At 36.2% G+C, this 25,769-nt stretch overlaps 1 protein-coding gene across 6 annotated transcripts in view; it reads right to left on the reverse strand.

Annotated features, from left to right (window-relative positions):
• MAPK10 (mitogen-activated protein kinase 10) overlaps window positions 1–25,769 on the reverse strand; it is a 145,177-nt gene that overhangs the window by 12,127 nt on the left and 107,281 nt on the right. For all 6 annotated transcript variants that reach the window (XM_021710077.1, XM_021710075.1, XM_008053277.1 and 3 more), the window contains 2 exons: window positions 6,648–6,711; window positions 4,887–4,964 (listed from right to left, as the gene is read on the reverse strand). In XM_021710077.1, the coding sequence (XP_021565752.1) occupies window positions 4,887–4,964; window positions 6,648–6,711 (142 nt within the window). The remainder of the gene's footprint in view (window positions 1–4,886; window positions 4,965–6,647; window positions 6,712–25,769) is intronic.

A 25,769-nucleotide genomic window follows, 5' to 3' on the forward strand; every position in this document is an offset into this window, starting at 1 on the left:
TCACATGTTCTCACTCATATAATGGACCTTGAACATCCAATGTAATACTATAACAAAATGACTGACGGTACTGGGAAACTATGGGGGGGAGGGGGAGGGGATTAACAGTAGCAAATATCTGTCTGGGGCTGGGAAAACACCTCTTATCAACAGGGTGTTTGAATGAAACGTAATTGTACACCTAACCCTTAACTGTACCCCACAAAACTATAATAAAAATACTGATTAATTATTAAAAAAAAAAAAAAAAAAATGATGGCTGTTAAGTATGAACCAGCCTACCACTGTTAGTGAAAACCCTTTGCTTCTGTATTACTCCCTCTATTGCACTATATAAATGCCTCCTTGTCTGTGGCCACTTCTGGCTTTACTAGATAATCCATTCAAGTCTATTTTCATGTCGGCACTAAACAAGCTTTGTAAACCATAAAACCAAACACAAATAAAAGGGACAAGACATGGACCTTGGCTTCAATCACCAAGTTACTGCCAAGCAGCTTGTGAAAATCTCTTAAACAGAATTGAACTGAATCTAATCTGATTATAATGCCCACTTGTCCAGGACGTCTTAACAATGTGATCAATATTCCTTTCTTCTACATTACTTAGAAGAAACTAATAGAGACACATACTTTAAAATGTTTTGCCATCAATAAAACATTACACATGTTTATCAATAAAAATGGCATTAAAAGGAACTGGAAATACTAATAGGGTTGTCAGTGAGGAATATTAGCTACTTTCAACTTTAGCCCCCCAAAATAGATTTCATTGAAAGAAGTAACTTATGTTGATAAAAATTTCTCAGCTAAACATTATCTAATCAAAAAATATTTATTGTTTCAAAGGAAAATGTTACTCTGTCTTTTTTAAGTAAATTATTTCCCTGACACGACCCTCTAACAATAAAAAGGTAGATGCAAAGAATTATTTAAAAACAGTAGAATTTTTAAAAATCACTGAGATACAGTTCCTTGTCTGTCTATGACCTTGAACCTCAACTTGTCTGGCCTGAGATTTTAAAATAAAATATAAATAAAATTACTTGACTAGATTAATGACCTTAACTAAGTGGAGAATGGGGGCCACTTTGGGGGCGGGGTGCATATATTCAAATGACCTGGGAGCTTTATCTTTGATTAGAGATTTTGAAAAATCCCTGCCCATCGTGATACTGAGCATTTTGATCTCAGCAAGTCACTGTTACTTATGGAAACTCTACTTCTCAGATGGAATAGGAGTGGTGAACAAACCCGGCATCACTGAATTAGATGACCTCCTATATTTGTGCTAGCTCTAACATTCCATAACAAATGCTTTCAGAAGAAAATTAATTTCTATTCACGGACTGCTATTCCCTCAGCGATCGTTACAAATCAATTCCGGAAGCAAGCAGGTATGCCATCCTCGAAAATAAATCACAATGCAAGTGAAATCAGATTGCAGAAAAGAGTATAATCATTTATTTAGAAATGTATCTGAAGTGTAAATTTATTTCTTATTGATATACAATTCCATCAATACATCTCAAACCTATAAATTATTCTGCAAATGCACATTTACTTCCCGTTTACATTCTAAAAGCATCACTCTAACATAGGTTTGGATACTAGAACCAATTTGCCCCTGAGAAACTGCACTAACTTATCCCCTTGCTGTGGGATTTCCAGCATGGCCATAACTATTAAGACAGTCTATGTTGTAGAATGACTTTATCCTAGTTATTCACAAAATAAAATATGTTATGCAAACATTAATGAGAAAAGATGAATATAATGAAGAATGCAAAAAAGCTGACTTTTTTTTCTTTTCTTTTCTTTTTTTTTTTTGAGTTGGAGTCTCACTCTGTCGCCCAGACTGGAGTGCAGTGGCTGCTCCCGCCCACCGCAGCCTCGACCTGCTGGGCTCCGGGGATCCTTCCGCCTCAGCCTTCCAAGTAGAAAAGCTGACTTTTCAAACTTTTTTAGTAATTGCTTTTTCTTTTCAGCATAGTTTACTACATACACACATACACACACACACACACACACACACACACACACACACACGGTGGTGTGCCAATAAAGCTTTAGCAATTGGCTTTCCAGAGGGAAATACACCCTGATTGGTAGGGTGTGTCAGTTTTCAAGTCATAAATCCTCTATGGCTGATTTCAAGTTCTCAGCACACCAACAATAAACAGAGTTGGCAAGAGATGCACACACTTAGCCTTGTGAACTGGTAGAGTCAGTGCCAACACACGGCTGTAGCATAGTTTTCTTATGATACAAACAAATATTTCATACATAAATGTGTCATATACAGTATAAATACAACTTCTCAAAATTAAGTCATGAATATTTTTCTTTTAAAATCATATTGTGGCTGGGTGCAGTGGCTCATGCCTATAATCCCAGCACTTTGGGAAGTTGAAGCAGGAGGATTGCTTGAGCCCAGGAGTTCAAGAGCAGCCTGGGCAACATAAGAATAAGTCATCTCTACAAAAACTTTAAAAATTAATTAGCCGTGTTGGTGTACACCTGTAATCCTACCCAGGAAGCTGAGTTGGGAAGATTTCTTGAGTCCAGGAGTTTAAGACTGTGATGATACATGATTCATGACTGTACTATTGCACTACAGTCTGGGTGACAGAGTGACACTCTGATTCAAAAAGTAAAAATAAAATCATATAGTAAAAGAGTGAGTCCATAATCACTTTAACTATAAATTGGTTAAGTCAGACAGTTAGGGTATATGTGTAAAGTAGATAATTTTCAATTGTTACAGGCACAGTCAGAATGGTTAAAGAATGGCTTAGCCTTCTCACTTAGGTAAAGTCTAAGTGGTATATTTTAGAATTAACACACTAAACTAAATAGGCATACAAAAAATTCATAAATATATATTTCTCAAAATTAATGAATCATATAAACACCTGAAGCAGCAAACCTTTATCCGAAGTATGAACTATGCCAATAGCAATGATCTGTTTTCTAGCTACTTGGCCCATTTATCTTCATGGAGATTAATAAAGAGAATAAATATGTATAATAGAGGTATAAGAGCATACTGAATTTAGTGCAGTATTGTATTAAAGTTATAACCCTGTTTTGAATTCTGTCTTTGGAATAGTACCAAGAAACACACTGAGGGAGAAACTGAAGGGCAATTTTCAAATTAATAAATATTTATTGAGCTGCCTCTATGTGCAAGATAGAGCACCTAGGCACTAAATGGTACTCAAAAGTGAATGCATACAGTCTTCTCATTGAGCTTACAAACAAGAAGGGGTAACAAGACAAGATATTCAGTATTGAAAATACAAGGATAGTAGGACCCATATGAAGGAAAGATACTATTTGGGCAGATATGAAAAGCCTTTCGGGACAAGGTCGTATGAAAAGAAAATGAAATAAATGATAACTTGAGCAAAGATGAATAGAATAGGTTCTACTAAACTTTGTCCAGTCTCAACCTGAGATCACCTTTTGCTAAACCATGATATTTCAGCTTCTTAATGACTATAGGAAAATATGTTCTGGCCATTGTAAGAGTTCTTAAAACAAGGTGTCTTTCTGCCTTAGTGGGCAGCATCGTGAGGCTGTTGGATCCTGTCTTTGAGTTCTTTAATCAGTAACAGGCAGAGGTGCAGATAAGTTAAAAAACAGCTTCAGCAGACATTGGGTCAATCTGGATACTAGGATGAATGACCAGAGAACACAGGATGGAAGACAACTCCAATGATTCACTTAACACTCTTTGAGGAAAAGAAAGACTTGGGGCAGAATTGGGTAGTTTCTCAAGGCTACTAGTGAAAAAGCATTTGTAACTGAATTGCATCTGTTTGGGCATCATAGTAGTTTTGGGTGCAAATTAATTATTCAAAGAGTATTATCAGTAAGAATAATTTATTAATTAATTCATTCTACATTTTTTTTTCCCTGAAACAATTCAAAGTGCATGGAAGAACCTTGTTTATCAAAGACACCCAAAGCAGTTTTCCTCTAAACGAGTAATTTGCCAGCATTAGCTGAGTCTAGAAGGTGCCAAAAAAATGTGCATGCATTTTAAAAGATGTTATCTATGTATTGCCTTTTGAAGTTGAATTAAATTACAGTAGTAATGTGTAACATGACTTTCTCAGCCTTACTGCCGCCATTGTTTTGACTGTCCTGCCACATGGTGTCGCTAGTATTCATTTGATTATTGCTATCTTTTGAGAAAACATCATACTTAAAATGTGTATACTTTTTTTGGCACCCCCCCCCATAGTTTAAAGCTGAATATAAATCATCATATTTTTCCAAAACTCTTATATTTAAAGCAAAAGTCTTAGGAAAATATTAGCATTAATAAGTAAATTGTCTCAAGTAATTCTACAACAAATTACTAAGATCAGCAAAATACGTGTATATGTACAAGTGTGTATCAGATTTTGTAGATAACAAACTAAGGATTTCCCAAGCTGGTTTTCATTAGAGCCTGTCTTGGTAGATACTTCAAGTATTGTCACACCAACCTTGAGAAGAGTTCAAATCTAGAGAATGAATGAGGGGAGAGGTCTTGGCTGCAGGGATCCCTGGCCTCTACACAGAGGCCAGTAAGCTCTGCATTTTTATGAGAAGGATTTGCACTTTACCCAGCCCATGTTGTACGTTTCCTCAGGATTCATTACTATCTTAAAATAAGTGCTGAAAAATTTTGGTGCTGGGTCACTATAACCAGAATAATCGGCATGAATGCCACCCTAAATATCAAAAGGAATACAACTGAAATCATCACAAGGAATCAATCATGTGCTACTTGTCCATATGCACTAGAAGCTCTGTTAACAGTTGCAACTCATACACAAAGGCCAATAAACTTTACAAGTACTGGTTTATTGGGTATTCACTGAGAGTGAGTACCTGAAGGAGAAGGCTGTCCTTTTACTACACCATTTTTAGTCTTTTCTTCCGAATTCATGACTTCTTTGTAGATGAGTTCTGTAAGAAACAGGCATCTGTTATTATAGAAAACAAATTTCTTATTAATCCACAGAAAAAGTCATTTTTTAATAACAAATAATATTTTGGAGTTGAGTAAATTAAAAATCAATTGGGATTCCTTTACTTCTCTATTTCTATATTTCTTTGTAATTAGCATAAAGCCTGACATAAGCAGGTATTCAATAAAGCCATTGAATAAATAAATGTGGGAAGAATACACATTTCCCTTGAATTCTTTGGAAACTTCTGATGCATCCTAGCTTCATCTATGGAGAATTTTAATGACTTTGGTTTTGAACATCCATTTTTCTTTTACACACACTCCTTAATAGTCTCATGATTTTAAATTATTACCAATCCTTACAACTTTCATCTCTTACTGCATCTTTTTTTCCAGACTCATTATCTTGGATTTGTAAATCTAAACTTGCCTAAAATCCAACACAGTAAAAAACTTATTTCATTCCTTCCCAACCTGACATTGATTTTTGTCTTTCTCAATGCTAGAGTTAAATTGGATGTCTTCAATTCTTTCTATTTTGCCCCCTGTAGCTAAAAAATCATTCAGTTCTACTCATTCTTGCTTTGCAGTGGCTTACAATTTATACCATCATTATCTTTTACAGGTACTTCTTTCTGTAATTTCTCACAATTTTCATACTCTCCTCAAAGGATGGCTTTATTCTCTCACTTCCTGTCCATGAACCCCTAAGGAATGGGTGCCTGTGCTTACCTAGATCAAAGTAAGCCTTTTCCATCTACCATTCAGCATCTTTTTTCACTTGATCCACTTTCTGTATATGCTGTTTTCCATATTCACCAACATGACCTCTGCATCTCTGGACTCTCTTTACTATCTTTATAACATTTTTTGCTTATTTTTGCATTTTGTTTTCCTCTTAGTCACCACCTGCCCTCCCCCGCCCAGTATTTTCCTTCTTTTTTTCTTTTCCCAATTGACATTTACTAATTCCTTCAAGGTAGCCCAAAAGTTCCTTCCTTTCAGAGCTTCCCTTTATTTTATTCCCCATTTTGATCTGATCATTTGTTATCATCTGCGTTTGATTTTTTCATATTTATTTGATTATGTAGTTTTTTTATGTTAGTTTAACAATTCTTTACAAGTTCAAGTTATTTTATTTTCTGTTTTATTTTACCCTGAGTATAATCTTGAAGATGCCTGTGTTAGGAAAAGTTTTGCTGAAAAATGAATTAATGTAATCATTTTTTTTCTTAAAGAAGAAATAAGCCACTTAGATACACACAATTTCTATTTTAAGTTCTCAAGTCCTATAAATCCATTGAGAGTGCGTAAATGCATGTTTTACCTATTATTTATATTTTTAAGTCTGAAATCATCTGAGAACTAATTTTAGTGATCTTTTATGTGATGATTTTATGTACAAACATAGAAAGTTTAATTCTAAAATTCTGAGTGGAAGGTTGCCCCAACCATGACAAACATGTTGACAATTAGTTAATTACTTTCATCTTGAACAAATGCACTACTCCTCTTAGCATGAAAAAGCAGATGAAGTTATTGGAGCTTTACAATGATCTATGAGAATAGTAGTTAGAAAACCATCTCTCAGTAAATTATTTTAAGGAAAAGCCTTGAGCAGAATTTCTGAGTTTCAATAAAGCAAAAAGCATACTCTTTTAAAAAAGTATTAGCCTCACCTTTCCATTCCTCGATGGTATGTTCTCTTTCATCCAATTGCTTGTCATATATCTGAGGAGGAGGCTGCAGATAAAAATAAACAATAAACTTTGTGTAATAACCTAAACATAACTAAACTCTTACAATTCCTGAAAATGCCTTACTAGTCATTATTTTGGTGATCAAAATTTCATATAAATTATGAGGTAGTTCGGAATTTAAAACCTCCCCATAAACTTATGGAATTTATTTATATTGCAATATTTGCTGCTTACTAAATAAGGCACCAGAATCTAAATCCTGAGAACTCTCTTCCGGTATCTGATTCCGGACCCACGCCTCTGCAACTAATGGTTAGTCTTTTTAAAAGCAAAGAAAGCGCCTAATTGCAAAGTCCCAGAAGCTGCCATTTCCTCTAGTCCCTCGTTCTAAAACAAAGTCATACAAAAACTATCCTAAACCAGTAAGATTTTGTTCCATTTGTTGTACTTCCCCGAAGAAGCGTTTATAATATCTACATATCAGTTATATGTTCAGACCCTAGTACTAGTTCCCAATAGAAAAAAATACTTCTAACAAAGCAACCTTGTATTTGCTTGAAGCATCATAAAATACCTTTATATGTTGTGGTATATAAATGATTTTAATTATTTTAAGCTTTTTTTTCCTCCCTGACAAAGTGCCCATTAGCTATAGGGGTAAATCACCTTGAAATCTTGAGTGGCTGGTTAGTCCTATCTAGAAGAACTGATGTGACAGGGCCTATGGTCTGACTTGTCATAGTCTCCTTTCTATGTGGAGTTCAGATATGGAGAAGGAGAGATTTTTCCCAAACCTACGTGCCTGTTGGGAAGGAGGATGTCAGATAAACTCCCTGACCTCTTCTTCCTGACATTCACCCTTGAGGAGATCCCTCATGGTAGCTAGGGTGGCTTCAATTAGGCCAAGTGACAGGGAAAGAAAAAAAAATCTCTTGAAAAATAAATCACCATGAGGTAGAGAAAGACGGGGCTGAAGAGCTACACTGGTTGGCACTGAATTGAGTGCAAAGAAGAGCTACAAAATGGCATCATAAAACAGGAGATAATAGAATTAGCTCTTTTCCAATACTTATTTCAAAAACAGTAGTTTTTGTGAGAAACTGAGTCACTCAATAAGAGCGACTCAAGCCCATTAGGACCTGGATCCTTCAAAAAAGGCTATCATAAGGAAGGCTTGGGACAAGATTTTTAGAGATAAGGAACCTCGGCTGCTGTGAGAAGTTCCCTGCCTTTAGGCAGCACCCTAGTGCCACGGTGGCCCTTCTTTACGCATGCAGGATCTCTGGTAACCTGAACAGTAACAGGCACGAATACTCATCCTAGCCCCAACATGCTGGGGTGGCCTCACATCCTGCAAAAGTATTTGACTATGAAAATAGAAGATATTGTCCCGATGTGATGAGGCAACTGAGTATACTACTGATGTATTGAGAAAAAACAACAAAACAAAACAAAACAACTGATGGGGCAGACATTCTTGTAGCACCTGTGATTGCCACTGAAGCAGAAGGTTTTAAACCAGCTTCTGAAATGCAGCTGTGTCCAACTGAGTAGCTCTACCCAGCAGCAGTTAGCACCTGACAACTAAGCAAAACGAGACTTTTGCAGTCCTTCCACCTCAAAACTATGAAGGGACTCCCAAAAAACCTGGAATTTATAAAAAATTGTGTATTAATTCTTACATGTTTAAACTTGAGTCACCTTCAAAGTACTCTCCGTTGGATGCAAGACACCCATCGAGATGCTTTTTCCAGTGCACAAAATCGGTTTTTGAACTTAAGCATTTGGATGCCTTTTAGTGCTTCTGCTGTTTTTTGTTTCACCTCTTGCAATTGGTAGAATGTTTCCCTTTGAGGACTTTTTTTATCCAGGGAAACAAACAAACAAACAAAAAGTCGCTCAGGGCAAGACCGGATTAATTGGAAGGGTGGAGAATGGAGTTTTTGACCAAAATCACTGAACACAGCACAGTGTGGGAAGATGTGTTGTTATAGTGAAAGAACTAGTCACCTGTTTCTCACAACTCAGTGTGTTTCATCAGCAATGCAGGCTCTTACAACAATGCTAGCTGTTACACTGAGACCGATGGGTTCCTAGAACACTTACCTACCGGGGGAAGCCTAGGTGCAAGGAACAAGAGGCCTGCCCTCCAAAAGATAATTCTGGGGTTTTTGGGGTCCCCTCTCACATATAGGACTCCTAAACTATAGTAATATTATAATTGAATAAGTGAACAAATAAAATGAAGTTATTTTTGAAAACTTGTGAAACAGTTATCTAAGAAAGCTATAAAGCCAAGCTGAAGTTTTGTAAAGACACTTTGCCAAGTTGTAGATTTCCTGCTCTGCCTCTTCCCGAGCATGCCTGATGCTGCGGTTAGGTCCCCATCCAAGTGGCCTTCTCCAGGACCACTGCTGACACAGTATGCATAAGCTCTCAGGGCCCCCAGAGTCCTGTGGTTGTTGACATTCCTTCCTTCTTCTAACAATAGACCCGGTTCGGGATCCTGTGTGGCTGGCTTCTCCAGGCAGTGGATTTTTCCATTCAAGTTTTAAAATCGAACACGGCTCAAGAGTACCAGTCCTGCCAAAGTTCATAAATGCCATTTTCTCTTTGCAACAAAGCTATTTTGAGGAGGTTTTCCTTGGAGCTTCAGTGTACAGCTGTTGCTGATATATAAAGCACAAAGTACATAGGCTCTAATCACAAACAAACAGAGAGAAGGCAAAGTGCTGAGTCCAAGATTTTTTCTTTCAATAAACCAAGAGGGCTGCATTAAACACACTCACATTTATAGTTTTTGTTCAAAAGCCTCTGTATATGATCTGTGAGCTCATGCTTAGTTTTGTTTGTTGGTTGGTTTGTTTTTAATAGGGGATGCAAATGTCACCTTCAGTGCAAGGATGCATTCACATAAACATGTTCTCTATATGACAATATCAAAGAATAATTGGTCAACAATCCAAAAAAGCAATGCTATAGCACACACACACACACACACACACACACACACACACACACACACACACACACGTGCTTGACAGCAATCATTAGCATGTGACAGTCCGTAACATTCTCTGCCTCTGTCTGCTAAAGAGAAGTTGGTGTTTGATTGCTCGATTATCCTCTTTCTCCATCTTACTAAAGAGGAATGAGTCTCTTTTATTAAGTAACAATTTAAATAAAAATTATATGAGAAGTGGAATAAAGAGAAATGCCCCAGAGATGTTTGCTGCTGAGAGAGTATTTTAGGTGAGTTTAGCAGATTGGAACAATTTGAGATGTGAGAAGTTAAGGATGAGAGGAAATTATTTGGAGATGTGTTAGCGTTTGTCACCTTCATCCCTTTGAATATACTGCAAGAGACTGAAGATTCTCTTTAAGTTATTTTGGAAAATTTGAACTTTCTTTTCTTGATTGAAATTCTTGCAGAAACTGAACCATGGATTTATATGGATTGTATAAACAATGTGGATTAGATCCATTTTACATCCATGGTGTTATACATACATATCCAATTTTTTCAATTAAATGAAAAAAAAAACACGAACAACTATATAGCCACTGTGAGTTGTAAATACTAAATTATTTATTTATTAAATTCAGACTGTATGAGAGATTGAGATTCCAAAATTGAATAATGTGACTGCTGACCTCAAAGAGCCCATAATTTACTGAGTTAAGACTGATATAAAATAGATCATTGGTATACAACATGTGAAATGATAGAAATAAGTATAATGTATAGAAAGAAGACAAGAGAAACTAACAAAACTAGGAGTTGAACTCCTGGAATATGTGACATTTACTCATTGAGCAAAAGGTGTGTGAAAGTTTGTCAAGATAAAAGAGGAAGAAGAAAAAATGGTTCCAGGCCAGGAACACATCACAAGTCAAGGCACAGACCTAAAAAACAGAATGGCTGTGGTGGTGGTGGTGGTGGTGGTGGTGGTGGGGTATGTGTGTGTTTCTCTGCTTGTGTGCATGTATGTGTAGAGAAAACTGAAAGGTGCTTTGTGATAATAAAATATAATATATAGTCAGAAGCTAACAAAGGTTAGATCAAGAATGGCGATGGGTATCATGATATAGAACAAAGACTTTTAAGAAAATGGCAAAGCCAAACTCATGGCTAGATTAGAGAAAGATACAACTGGAAGCAGAGAGAAAAGGTAGGGCACTATTGTATAATCTAGAAAAAAATGTTAAAAGGTCTGGCTGGGATAGAGACTGTAATGATGGATAAAATATATAGATTAAACATAATTAATACATATAAAAATAGAATTGGTAGCATTTGATTTTTAATTTAATATTTACAGTGGGAAAGAAGAAAATGATCACCTAATTTCTAAACTGAATAGCTGGGCGGGTGGTACTAGTGATGCCATCTATAGAAATAGAGAATGGAAAAGGAGAAATGAGTTTGGTAGAGAGGAAAGCCTAAGTGCCATGTGAATAGAGATGTCTATTTGAGTGATCTTTCACAGCAACAAAGATCTGAGTATCACATGTTTTCACTCATAAGTGGACCTTGAACATCTATCGTAATACTAAAAGAAAAGGATTGACAGTGGTGGGACTCTATGGGGGGGACAGGGAGGGCAAGAGTGGTGGGATTAACGGTAGTCTATATCTGTCTGGGGATGGGGGAACACCCTTTATCAACAAGGGTGCCTGAATGATGCATATTTGTATACCTAACCCTTAACTGTACCCCACAATTTTAAAATAAAAAATATGTTTAAGAAAAAGAAAGAAAAGTAAGTATACGATTTGAAGTTCAGAATAATGCTGTTGGCTAGATATATATAGATTTGCAAACATCAACAAGAGGTGTTTGTTGAAACTATGACAGTGGGTAAGGTCACCCAGGGAAAATAGTAGTTACAAAGAGTAGGCTAAAGTGGACCACAGACAGACATCAAGGTGTAAAGATTAGACGGAGGAAGATAAGTTCACCAAGAAGAAAAAAAGGAACATTCAAGAAATACATGAAAAATGAGAATATTGCAATGCTATAAAAGTCAAGTAAGCAGAATTAAAACAAAAAGTAATTGATAGTTTCTTGTTAATAAAGCAAATGAAGATTTTGGCTTTCAGGACATCAGAAAGGCATAATTGGAAGCATGTCTTTGAAACTTTGGAAAGTTTCCCAAACTTAAAAATTGCTGTAACCTCCAGAAAGATCCAGATAGATCTTTGGTGGGGGACATTAATATGATATGGCACTTAAACAATTGAACCAAAATAGAAAAAACATTCTCAATATCAATATGGATACTATATATGACTAAAAGTAAAGGAACTATAGAACAGTTGTGCCATTGAAGAAAATATAGTTATAATGATCCCAGATCTGCTCTCTCAACTATCTTTGAGAGCTTCATAAATGAAGAACACTCTTCTCTAGGTAAGAGAAGTCACTTTTTGTCTAAGAGGTCACTACATTTTAGGCTCTTTATATATAACTTAATAATCCTCAGAGTCAGGAAATTAAAATTCAAATAAATTTTTTGTACTTTAAAGTCACATGACTAATTAATGACAGAATTCTTATTAAAACTCAATTTAAAGAGTAATCCAGAGCAAATAGTAATAGAGTTGAAACTAAAATAAAGGCTAAGAAAACAATATTTAAAGTGAACATCTTCGTAAAGCAAGAATAGAAACACAAACCAACAAGGTGAATATATTTCCCAGTTTGTTCAAAAAAGTTCCACCTTATGTTCATTATCCTTTTCAATATTAATAGCACACACCCCTTTCATTTTTAAGTGTTGTAGTTTGGAGGATAAACACGTGGGCATTCTACATAGCAGTGCTGTGACATGGCATATTAGAGATCTATGGTAATTTAAAGATAGAGAAAACCACTGAATAGCAACGTTTTTCTACCACTGGGCTTTCAACAATTACAGCAGTATCTTCTGCTTCTCTAAAACACTATGTCAGCATTTTCTTTCACTTTCTCCATTTTTAAGGACATAAAACTCGGCTATAAACTATGACCATCAGTAGACAGTATATAGAAGAATACAATTCTACACAATAAATCTGAGGCTGAAAAATATAAAAATTCTGTTGGCATTCTTTGGAGTTCTTGTTATTGACCATTACTTCTTAATAAAGATATTTAACAAGTATCTATTCAGTCCTTAATTGATTCTCCCAAAGTTGTTCTTTCTTGTAACTTTATTTTATATTATATATTAAATAATACTTCATTGAGCAAAATGTGAATGTATTTTTCCCTTAATCTTCAAGATAATTTTTTTCAACAGCATAATTGAATGTTAGTAACTAAAGAGAGTTCAGAGATTATCTAGTACTACTCATGTTCAATTTTCAAATGAGAATACAGAAACTCAGAGAGTATAAGTGATTTGTTCATGATCACAGAGTTAATTAGTGGTAGAGTTAGGAACAAAAGCATGGTCTATTTGGGGCAAAGATGGAATAAAGAAATTCTTATGGGTTGAAGAAACATTAAATTAGATAATTTGACACTTACAAATGATATTCATTAAAGACAAATTTGAACTTGCCACTCTGATTTCTGTTCCAATTTTCTGTCAGTCTACACATATGAGTATAGCAGGAGCTGGCAACTGTCATGAAAACAACACTTAAACTCTTAAATGCTTTTTTGTCGAAGTATCTTGGACATCAAAGACCTCTGAACATATGAATCTCAAAAGAGATGACAACCAGATTTGAAGTTAACAATCTTAGTTGTGCATAGTTGTTCCTTTCATCCATCTTTGATCCCTGAACTGACATTTTCCCCTACCAGTCATACTATAAACCGTATGACAATCATCAAGTTGTTGGTATTTGTCTTCTGCTTTGTCTAATTAAGCATCTCTCTGTGTTTTGCTGCCTTGTTTAAGATGCCAATGAAAGCCTTAAATAGCACTGTCTCTCAGTTTGTGTGTTCTCTATTAATTCAACATCTTGGTGAAAGTAAATGATACTGTTTCTTATTGAAAAGCATTTTGTGTTTTTTTATAGCCTTGGTAGTTTAATGATTGCCAAAAGATGCATGGTTTATTAAAAAGCTTTAAGCAAGAAAGGTATAGCTTCGGATAATATTAGATAGATCAGCAAATCTATTTAAATAAATAAGCAAAATTTTTATTTTATATTTTCTTGACTATATATATAGAATAAGTTCTCCAAGTTTCTTTAATTTTTTTTGATGAATAGAACTTATTTTTTTATTTTAAAGATGCAGGGCACAATTCAGGATTAGGTGGGAGAAAATATTTGCCAATTGTATATCTGACAAAGTCCTAACATCCAGGATCTACAAGGAACTCAAATATGTCGAAAGGAAAAAAAACAAACAGCCCTATTAAAAAGTGATCAAAAGACATGAATAGACACTTCTCAAAAGAAGACATATGAGCAGTCAATACATACAAGAAAAAATGTTCAGGCTCACTAATCATCAAAGAAATGCAAATCAAAACCACACTGAGATACTGCTTAACTCCAGTCAGGATGACCATCACCAATAACTCAAAAAATAACAACTGCTGGAGAGAATAAAACTGCTGGAGAGAATAGAACTTCTTCTTTTTTTTTTTTTTTGAATTGGAGTCTCACTCTGTCGCCCAGACTGGAGTGCAGTGACCAGGAGTGGCCACTGCAGCCTCGACCTGCTGGGCTCCAGAGATCCTTCCACCTCAGCCTTCCGCGTAGCCGGAATTATAGGTGCGCACTACCACGCCCAGCTAATTTTTTGATTTATTGTAGAGATGAGGTCTCGCCTGCCCAGGCAGGTCTCGAACTTTCACCTTTTAATTGGAAAATCAAAATTTAAATAAAAATGATGGTGTCACACCAAATTATATGTACTTTTATAGTTTTATTTGGCTAGTGGCACAGTTTAGCATGTTCCATTTTTCTCTAAAACTCTACATTCTCTGTTGAACCAAAATCAGTTCATTACCCCAAGATTAGTCTCAATATTTGCTCTTACAAAAAATTTGCCAAAATAATGAAAGTATAATAGCAATATGCACAATTATCAAAATAATTCATTCAATATAATTAATTTATATGGTTATTTTCTCAATAATGGGACCTTGCTGTGCATAGAACAATAATCTGATTTCCAATTACCAAAAACTTTATTGCTTTCTAGAAGTAAACAAATGGCATTTTTGTAATGCCTGATCAGATGATGTTTAAAAATTGCTTCAGTAAGTTTTAGAAACTCTGTGCTCTCAAATAAAAATTTAAAAATGTAATACTACAGATGAAGTAAATGTCTTTTAAAACTCTGATGAGTTGAAGAGGTACCTTCAACTCATGATGGAATAAGACTCTCAAGTGGTCATCTTCCCACAGAAACATCAATTTGAACAACTATTCATGCACAAAAATAGCTTTATAAGAGCTAAGGAAACCTGGTGAGAGATTTTAGCATTGGTGTGTAGCACAGAAATAAGAAAAGATGCATTCAAGAGAGTAGAAAGAACAGCTTCACATTTCTTGCTTCACAACTTCTCCAATCTCAGGCAGTACACCATGGAGAGAATACCTTCTACAAGGTAGAAGGAAAAGGAAGTGAGCACTGGACTTTGCCTTAGGCTATAACATTGTGCCCAACATGGTAAAACACAGCACCAAACAGATCCCCATAGTCCCAGATCACAGGCCAGTGCCCGTGGACTGAGTCATCAGGTCTGCTCTGGTACCAGGTAGCATCTTATAACCCTAGACTCCGGGCCTATATAGCCAACTTGGTCTTGGAGCCACTCTACTGCCAGGCCTACTTCAGTGACCCCAAGCTCTGGAACTCCCTCAGCACTGAGCTGGACCTCAAAACCCCAGACTTCAGGTCCATCTCAGCACCTGGCTATCACCTGCAGATTCAGCCTCAAGGCCCACCTCAGCTACAGGAGCCTGTGTGGACTCAGGGTTCAGGCAAACCTCTGCAGATATGGACTTCAGGCCCATCCTTGTGGACCCAGGCTTCAGACGTATTCTTATGGACTCAATCAACTGGCCCATCATTGTAGATCTAGACTTCAGGCTCAACTGTGAAGACCTAGATGTCAAACCCCCCTACCTGCTGACCCAGGCACCAAGTCAAACTGCCCAAGGATTCCAGCAGCAAACCTCCCCATAGACTATACTAAATTGTCTGTCTAGGATCTATGGATAGACTGCCTGGTGAAGAGCATTCCAAGACAAAACTAGACGTCAAAGACTGAAATAAGCCTTACTTCCTCAAAAGCATAGATGTCAATGTAAGACAACAATAAACTTGAAAAAAACAAGAGACATAACATGACCAAAAGAACACAAAATCTCTCACTAACTAACTCCAAAGAAATGAAAATATTCACAATGCATGACAAAGAATTTAAAATAATTGTTCTAAGGAAGATCAGCAAAATTCAAAAAATTACAGAGAAAAAATTTAATAAAATCAGAAAAATAATAGTCAAAATAACAGATTGAACAGAGATTGAATTATTTTAGAAAAACAAAAATCCTGTGGCTGAAAAATGGAATGAATGAAGTGAAAAATGCAATGGAGAGCATCAACAGTAGAATTGACCAAGCAGAAGAAAAAATTTGTGTACCTGAAGACAAGTAATTAAAAAAAAAAAGAGAGAGAGAAGAAAAAAATGAAAGCAAAGAAAGTGTATGGGATTTATGGGAATGCATCAAAAGAGATTTCTGAATCGTAGTAGTCGAGAAGTGAAGATCAAGGGGTAGAAAGTTTACTTAAGGAAATAATAGCAGAAAACTTTCCAAATCTGGGAAAATATGTAAATATTCAGATACAAGGAATTTAAAGGTCTCTAATCAGGTTCAATTCATACAACATTTCACCAAGTCATAACAATTGTCAAAAATAAAAAAGCAAAGAAAAGATCCTGAAAGTCCAGGAGAAATAAACAAATAACATTTAAGGGAGTTCCCATAAGGCTAGCTACAGATTTCTTGGCAGAAACTTTACAGGCTAGGAGAGAGTGGGACTATATAATCAAAATGCTGAAATTTTTTTTTAAACTTCTAATTAAAATTTCTGAATCTGAAGGGGGGGCATACCTCATCAAAAAGGGGGAAAAAAGACTTCTGTGCCCCCACAAAGCTGTCCTTCAGAAGTGAAGGAGAGACAAAGACTCCCATACAAATAAAAGCTAAGGGAGTCCATCACCACCAGACCTGCCTTATAAGAAATGATTGGGCGAGTTCTTCAGGCTGAAAGAAAATAATTCTAAATAGAAACATGAAAACATGTGAAAGTATAAAACTCACTGGTAAAATAAGTACGCAGTCAAATTCATAACAGTCTACCACCAAGAGTTGCATATAACCAACATTGTCTTGGAGCCAGTCTACTGTTAGGCCTACATCATGACCCCAAGCTCTGGAACTCCCTCAGCACTGAACTGGCCCCCAAAACCCCAAGCTTAAGGTCCATCTTAGCACCTGGCTATCACCCATATCTTTAGTATGAAGGTTAAAAGACAAAACTTCAAAATAACAATAGCTACAATAATGTGTTAAGTGGTACATGACATAAAATATGTAAATTTTGACAACAAAATTTAAAATGTAGAGAGAAAGATGGAGCAAAAGTATAATTTTTCATGCAAAGTTAAATTATCAGCTTAAAGTAGCTTATTATAACAAGATTTTTTTGTAAGCTACATGGTAGCTACAAAGCAAGTATTTATGGTAGCTACACAGAAGATACAAAGTAAGGAATCAAAGCATACCACTAGACAATATCACTTAACCAGAACAAAAAAGACAGAAAGCAAAGAAGGAATCTACAAAACATCTAGAAAACAATCAGCAAAATGGTAGTAGTAAGTACCTATCATAATTACCCTTAATGCAAATGGATTGAAGAATCCAATCAACTTGGATATGAAAGGGACTGAGGATACAAAATAGAAAGACTCCTACTGTCTGGGTACATCATCAGGGTGGAAAATAGTGCCATAAATTGGAAGGAGGAAGAGCATAGATTTTGTGTGGATAGTAAATAAAATTAGTTTGATATTCACCATGTTAATTTTGAATGCCAATTTCAATTCCAGCACCTGTTAGATTTATAGATCTGGAAATCAGGACAGCTTTATGGGACAATGTATCAATTTGCGTCATTTATGGTCATTAGAATTTAAGCTGTAGTAAAGAGTCCCAGGGAGAAAAGACATTGTGGCTATAAGAAGAAATCTCTTGGGATACAAATTCCTAAAGGTGGAGGGAAAGAAAAGAAACAGCCAGCAAGGAGGGTGAAGAGGAGTGCTGTCACCACAGGAATTAAAGTGGAGAGGGGAAGGAAGGGGGCTTTGTCAGTCTATTCAAGTGGACAGACACGTGAGATGCCTATTTTCTTTGTACTTGGCACCTAAGAAACCACTGGTGAATTTAGAAAAAGCAGTTTCAAGGACTGAGACATGAACTAGAGAAATTGTGAGTTAATAGGGGCTAATATCTTACAGAGATTTGGCTATCAACATGGAATATACACTTCCATTGTTCGAGGCAGAAGTGTGGCAAAAAATGTTGGCTTTGATTCTTGGTTCTTTGAAATGAAACAGGCTAGAGTATGTTTATTTGTGTGAACTAATCACCAGAGGAAACCAAAATCCAGGATGCACACGGGGAAGGAAGAGACCCACATACAGAAAAGAAAGATCATAAATGAAAAATTAGTGTATCCTGAGGTTTTCTGGATCAAGTGTTACTGACAGCATCACAGAATTATCATGTTTCTCCTCAACATCTTCATCATTTTTGTACCATTCATTTGAAGCTGATTTTCATATATCATCTCATTTAGACCTCATGATAAGCCTCCTCTTCCAGGCATGCAAATGAATTACAAAAATATTTTCAAATCTATCAATAAGTAGCAGAAGCAATAATTAAGCCCACATCTATCTGAATATAAAATCAGTGTTCTTTGCATTTTTCCACCTAACTGTGGCTAATAATACAGTTCCTGCCTATTCAACCTATTGAAATAAATAAAGTTTTATTAGGCAAACAAAGCAACAGAGACTATCAGGGAAAAAATTTCAATGTTATCTCTGGTTGGAAGGACCCTCGAAGTGCTATTAATGAGTATTATAGATACAAATTTCTATGTCTACTCAATAGAGAGCTCCGAATATGCACTGTATTGTGATGCTGCCACCTCGTGGCTAGAAAAAAAAGAAAATATTAAGTGAGCGCATCATTTTCATCAAATTGCTCTAATCCATGACATTAAAATCATCTGGGAGTTTTAAGTGTACCGATGCTCAGACCCTGCCTCAGAGACACTGATTTAATTGTTCTGGAGTGAGGTCTGGGCAACAGAATATCTTAAAACTCCCCAAATGATTCTAATGTGCAGCCAAGATTAAGACCTCTGCTCTAACCACTTATACAGTAATAAAAGCAAGTTTTGTCATTTGCTCAGGTATGCTTGATTTGTGTAGATGCAAAGGAAAGCATTCTGGAGAAAGTAGGTGATTTTTCTCTCAATCTCCAATGGTATCTATTTCTTGGGAGAATAAAATTACTTCTGGATGAATATATCACATGCTATGATTTTAAAGAACAAGACGAAGAGACATAAATGTCCATTTGATTATGGGTGTGTCTCATAACGAAATTCAGTCTGTAGTCCAAAGAGAGCAAAGAGTCTTGAATAAGTCACAGATTTCCTGAAAGGAACAATGGAAAGAACACAACTAGGAGCACCCTTGACTTTGGTACTATTAAGATGAGTGACCTTGGACAAGTCACTTAGTTTGCAATGAAAGAGTTTCATATAATGCTTTATTCAAGAGAAAACTAACTCCACATGTAAAGCAAGTATCATACAGGTAATTCAACAGACTTCTCAAGAATTTGCAATGCGTGAAACATTGTATTATAATAGATTATATACAAAAGCACCAGTGTTGCTTAGAGACATCATTGCAAGAGGTGACCAGAAGAACCTTTGAAAGTTAATAACGCAAATTTTAATATAATGTGAACTGAGTGTAATTAGAAAGCTTAATTACATGATGTTCCAGTGGTTTGACAAGGAAGTTAAATTCCATTTTCCCTATTTTTCATTCTGTTCTGTAGTCTTCTCAGATGTTAGGTTGCAATTTAATAGCTTTATACAATCAGAAAGTGCAATCATGTTTTGAAAAGAAAAATTCTCTTTCCTGCTCTTTGGAAATTAAATCTCTCTATGGTTCTTTAACCAAAAATGCTCAGTAATTGCACCACCAATCATTCAGTGCCCAAGTCATGAATCTCTCTTTTTTTCATTCTTTCATTGAACACATATTTATTAACCACCTACTGTGTGATATGAATCATTGTTGAATTCCACTTTCCTTAAATCACAAATCTAATGCTTTACAATTTGTATTGATTGCTCATTTCTATACATTGCCTGTCCATGTCTGCTCCAGGTCACCGTCAGTTCTCACCTAGGTTACCACAGATCAATTCCCCAGCCTTCCGTCTCCCTTTACTTCAATTCTGTCCCACTTTGCAGAGACAGTAACCGTTTGGAAGTTCAGATCTGATAATGCTATTCTTTTGCATGCTAGTGAATGCTTTCCTTCACTGGGATAGCACACATGTCTCATAACAATGCTTAGAAACTCTTTCCTTATCTCGTCCCTGCTCACAAGCCCAAAATAATTCCTTACCCTCCTCCAATGAGTCACTCTGAAAGATCTGCAATTCTCCCAGTCCTCTCTTGACCCTGGGATTTTTGCATATACTTCTTCTTTTTCTTTTCCTCTTTTTTTTTTTTTTTTTTTAGTGGAAGTCACTTCATCGCCCTAGCTAGAGTACAGTGGCACACTCACAGTCACCCCAGCACTGACCTACTGGGTTCAGGCAATCCTTCAGCCTCAGTCTTCCAAGTAGCCGGAACTACAGGTGCATGCTACCATGCCCAGCTAATTTTATTTATTTATTGTAGAGACGAGGCCTTGCCAAGTTGCCCATTCTGGTCTCGAACCTGTGGACTCAGGCAATCCACTCGCCTCATCCTCCCAGAGTGCTGGGACTACAGGCTGACCCACCGAGCCCGGCTTCGTATACTTTTTCTTATGCCTAGATAATTCCTGTTTTATTCTGTATGTTTCTGTCTAGATATTGGTCCCCCTAAAGAGTCTTCTCTAACCCACATTAGAGTTGAGTTATTTCTATGTACTTCCACTGCACAATAAGCTTAAAATTTAGAATATTTATTATTTATCAACATTGACTTCTCTCTCACTAAACTGTGGGGATAAAAAATTGAGGACAAACATCATGTCTTTTTTCACCACTGTCTAGCACAGTATGTAGTACATACTAGACAATCAACAAGAAAGAACAAATGAATGAAAAACAATAGATAACTCAAAAATGTGTTATCTACTAACTTGGAGAATTGGAGATATCAATTAAAGGATGATGTGTTTGACATTGTTTAAATCATTTTTAAAAAAAGTAGATTCCAGTTTTAGATGTGTACACATTAGCCACAGAATCTTGGCTAAGGCACTTAACATTCATTATCCATGAGCCTTAGTGTCTTCAAGTATAAATGTAGATTCACTCACTCAACAAATATTGATTATATGACTACTAAGGACCAGTGTTCTAGGTACTTAGAATAGGTCGGTGTCCCAGAGTCACTGTCTCTCTCTCTCTCTTTATGGATCTTTAATTCTAGTTGATGAAACAATAAAAGAAATAAATAATGCCAAGCAGCAACCATATAGAAGAAAAGATCAAGAGGCTAAAGTACAACAGAGTACTATTCTAGATAGGACAGTTAGGGAAGGCTTCTTTAAGAAGGTAACATTTGAGCAGAAGTAGAGGAGGAAGTCATGTGAATATCTGGAGAAAGAATGTACTATGTCCAAGGAACTGCAGTAGAAAGACCCCAGTGGGGGAGCTTTCTTGGTGTGGTAAGGAAAACACAGGAGACCAGAACACTGAAGTAGAGAGGGAAAGAGAAGCATAGAAAATGAGATCAGATAACTAGGCAGGAGCCAAATCAAGTAGAGTAATATTTTCCAAACTGCAATCATGAGACCAAATGAGTGGGTCACTACCAACATCTTGTAATGTAATCAAGAAGAGTAGAATTAGATTTTTAAAAAATCAGAGTGTGGTTTTCATTTAGTGTGTGCATTTGTGCACATGCATATGCACATACATGCATGTTGGGTTGCAATGTAGAGCACCTTTCTTACTGTGGCATATAATAACAAAATTTGGAACAACACTGAAATCCAGCCTTGGAAGCCACACAAGTACTTAGGGCTTTATTATTTATGATAATAAGCCATTGGAGAATATTGGCTGAGTATTATGTTACCCTTTTTCACATTTTAAAATAAAAATTCAGGCCAGGCGTGGTGGATCAAGCCTGTAATTCCAGTACTTTGGGAGGTGGAAGCAAGAGAATTGCCTGAGCCCCAGGTTTCGAGACCAGACTGGACAACTTGGCTAAGCCTTGGCCTAACAATAAATTAAAAAAAAATAAAATTAGCCAGGCTTAGTGGCTCATGCCTGTAACTCTAGCTAATTGGAAGACTGAGGTGGAAGAATGCCTGAGTCTAATAGGTCAAAGCTGTAATAACCATGATCATGCCACCACACTATAGTCTGAGCAACAGAGTGAGACTCTGAATCAAAATAAATAAATAAATAAACAAACAAACAAACAAATCAATACATAAAATGAAAACTCTAGGAATGCTGGAGAATAGATCACAAGGGACAAGAGTGGGGCTGAGAGATGCATCAGAGACTATTATGTGATCCAGGATAGAGATGATGTTTTTGTGGACCAATGGATGATAAGTGGCCCATGTTGGGCAAGCTCAATTAGATATGTTGAGGATAGTCATTGTTTTCTAGAGTTTTTTTAATGAGGCTTAAATAAGATTGGATCTGAGAGAGAGTTTTATAAGCACTAAAGAAGTGCTCAGTACAGTACAGTTGAGTTCAATTCAGGTGACATTTATTGATCATATACTCTGCACCAGCTACAGATACTCTCACTGTTCTCTGCACTCCATAGATAAAACTGAACTTCTACTCCCTAGGAACTTGACAGCAGTGGAGATGAGGGAGATAGACATAAAAACAGATCATTGCCCCATAGCACACAAAATGATCACAGCATGCGGAAGGCTCTAAATGAAGAGTTAACTCAGAATTTTGAGAAGTAGCAACTTTTGTTGTGAGGCTTTCTTTCCACAGGCAAAAGACCACATTAGCCTCATGATACATTACGGGACAAATATGAGCCATAAAGGAACTAGAAAAACATTCTAGATGAAAAATCAGCACATGGAATAAAGATATTGTTGAGTCCGCCTATTAAAGCCACATGCCATTTGCCCCTCTGCCCTACAGTCACAAACAGAAGCAAACAAGCAAGGTAAAAAGGGTCATCAGCACTCCTGTGTTACTAACATGAATCCATAACGAGTCGTCCTAGAGAAAACAATCCCAGAAAACCGCATTCTTTCAGTCAGTACCAACGAAGAAACAGAGTTAAGGAACTGGAAATTTTATTAAGAAAAACTGATTTGATACACTTTACCTATGGAGGAAGACTATTATATTTTAACTTAAAATTTAATATTTTTCAAGTCCAAAATGTGTTAATCACTTTTTAAATCATTTTAAATCAATAAATCTCTCTCTCTCCATTTTAAAATGAATATTCATTTCCCTCCATCTTAGAACTGAGCTCTCTGAAAAACTTTAGAACATGACATAAAGGTTCTGCATTAATGAAATCTTTCAATCAGGTATAAAGACTTCTGCTAATCTAGTAATAACTGCCCCTTCTATCTACATGGATTTGATTCATTTGGTACATCGTATAAGAAAGCATTAGTGTACAACATTTATATGCAAGATGTTTCTCAGAGAAAAGGCAAATTTATTATTGTAAATTAATTTTTTATTCTAAATTCCTTAGGTGTATAAGTGATAAAAAAAAAAGACCTTCTTTGTGAAAAAAGAGACTTTTTAAAGGGTACTATGACATAACGAACTAATTACTGGCTTAGAACCTTGGTTTTTAGCTGTGTAAAATTATTTTAAAATTTTGCAAAAAGGAAGTAATGATACCCAGAGGGTTTGACAGGGGTCATTTTGACTGATTAACAAAGAATGGGTGCATGGGTAGAAAGGTTAAATAAAATAGCCAAGATGAGAGTGACACAGACATTTCATTAACTCGACTAATATTTCTGAGAGTCGACTGTGTTCTAGGAACACAGAGTTTTATAGATGCTGTAAATGAATTAGACAAAACACATACTCAAGTTGCTTCTAGAGCAATAATTTCTAAGGTATGTGTGATGGGGAAAGGATACCCTGAGGAAGGTGAGGTGAGGAATAGAATCCCCTGAAGATTAAGAATGATTCCCAATTAATAGAATGCCTATAAGAATCTAACATGCCCCACACATCCCATTAAAAATCATTGCTTTAATAAGGATTGATGAGTTGATGGCTATAATGAGTGAATGACTATCTCTCAGGTATGCTGGAAATGAAAAAAAAAAAAAAGGCTGAGAAACAAACGTGATCATAGAGAATTAAATCCTAATGTTATTGCTCTTACTTTTCTATTTAATAAATACATTTCATACAGTGGATTTTCTTAAAACAGAGCATGTCTTTTCATTCAGTAGTTATTCTAAGGAGTACTTTACAAAGAAAACAACTCTAACTGGGCTTTTTTTGTTAACATGATAGGAATACATAACATTTCCACTTCTATGTCATATAAATTAAAACTGTCAGATGTAAAACATTTCAATCACATCCATAAGCTAAAAAAGAGCCTCTTTAATAGCATGATGTGTTTTAAAAGTTAATTAAGCACTTTCACTTTCACATATATCATCGCATTATTGTATAGAAAAGTTCATGGGTGAAGACTAGTTGTGGCAATTATGCCACCCCAAACATCTCTGAATCTGTTATTCTTGCTTCAACCTATTGCCACTAAAGTCCATTTGATCACTGGATTCCTAATTGGTCTTCCTACTAATATTCATCACCCCACCAATCAGAAAGAACGATCCACTTAAAACACAATTTTCACTACATTACTCCCTGATTAACATCCCTATAGCCACTCCCCCAAGCCTTGAGTTTGGGTATTCTCTGGGCATAGCTTTAGTTGCCTCCTGACCTAGGTCTTGTTTACATCTCTGGCTGCATTTCTCCCCACACCCTTCCCTGGTCATGTTTAATTGACTCATAGTTCCTCGATGTGCCCAGGACTCTCTTGTCTTCTGGCCTTTGAGCAAACTGCTGTCTTTGCCTAGAAGATTCTACTCTTCCACCTTCCTTTCATTTGGCTAACTCTTGCCCATCCTTGTGTTCCCAATGGAGACTTTTCTTTCTCCTGAAAACCTTCTATGTTTGGCTCAAAATGTATTATACATTATTCCTTTGTGTTTTCGTGGTATACTATGCCTATAATGTCTTGTTTACTTATCTATCAACTCTCATCTATCACCTTTGCTATACTACTAATGGCTAAAACAAGACATAACAAGAACTATTTCTTTTCTATTATTAGAATTAATGAATCCTCAGTGGTCATGTATAACTGAGGCTTCAAGGAAATTTAAGTGAAGGAATGAAGTGGACTTGTGGGATGAGACCTTGAGTCCAAGTCTCCAAAGTGTTGATCCTGAGTGGTTTCCACTGTGCTCTACTGTCTCCCTGTATCATGACATTAGTCTCCACATTTTGCACCTCTTGGTCCTCTCTCATTGCCTACACCTCCTTGGTTTGGGAAAGTTAGATTATATGTGGTCATATTTTAAATTAACTCATTGCAAGCCAAGCCATATTTTCTGCTTAGGTTGTAGTTTAGCCTTCCATTTGTAGGGGAGCCACTCATTACTTAAGAGCTTCTCTATGAGTGTGTGTATAAGAATTCTGGCTAGGAATAAACCCGTGTTCGTGATTAAACAGGAATCACAAGGCAATGGAGCAAGGAACATGAGCAAGACCGCTTCAGAAAAAGAAGTGGCAACAGATTGCTATACTATGAAAACAGCGTCCTGGCACATATGTCAT

Source organism: Carlito syrichta, unplaced genomic scaffold (assembly GCF_000164805.1).
Source record: "Carlito syrichta isolate Samal-C Ts95f unplaced genomic scaffold, Tarsius_syrichta-2.0.1 Scaffold288018, whole genome shotgun sequence".
Taxonomy (NCBI): domain Eukaryota; kingdom Metazoa; phylum Chordata; class Mammalia; order Primates; family Tarsiidae; genus Carlito; species Carlito syrichta.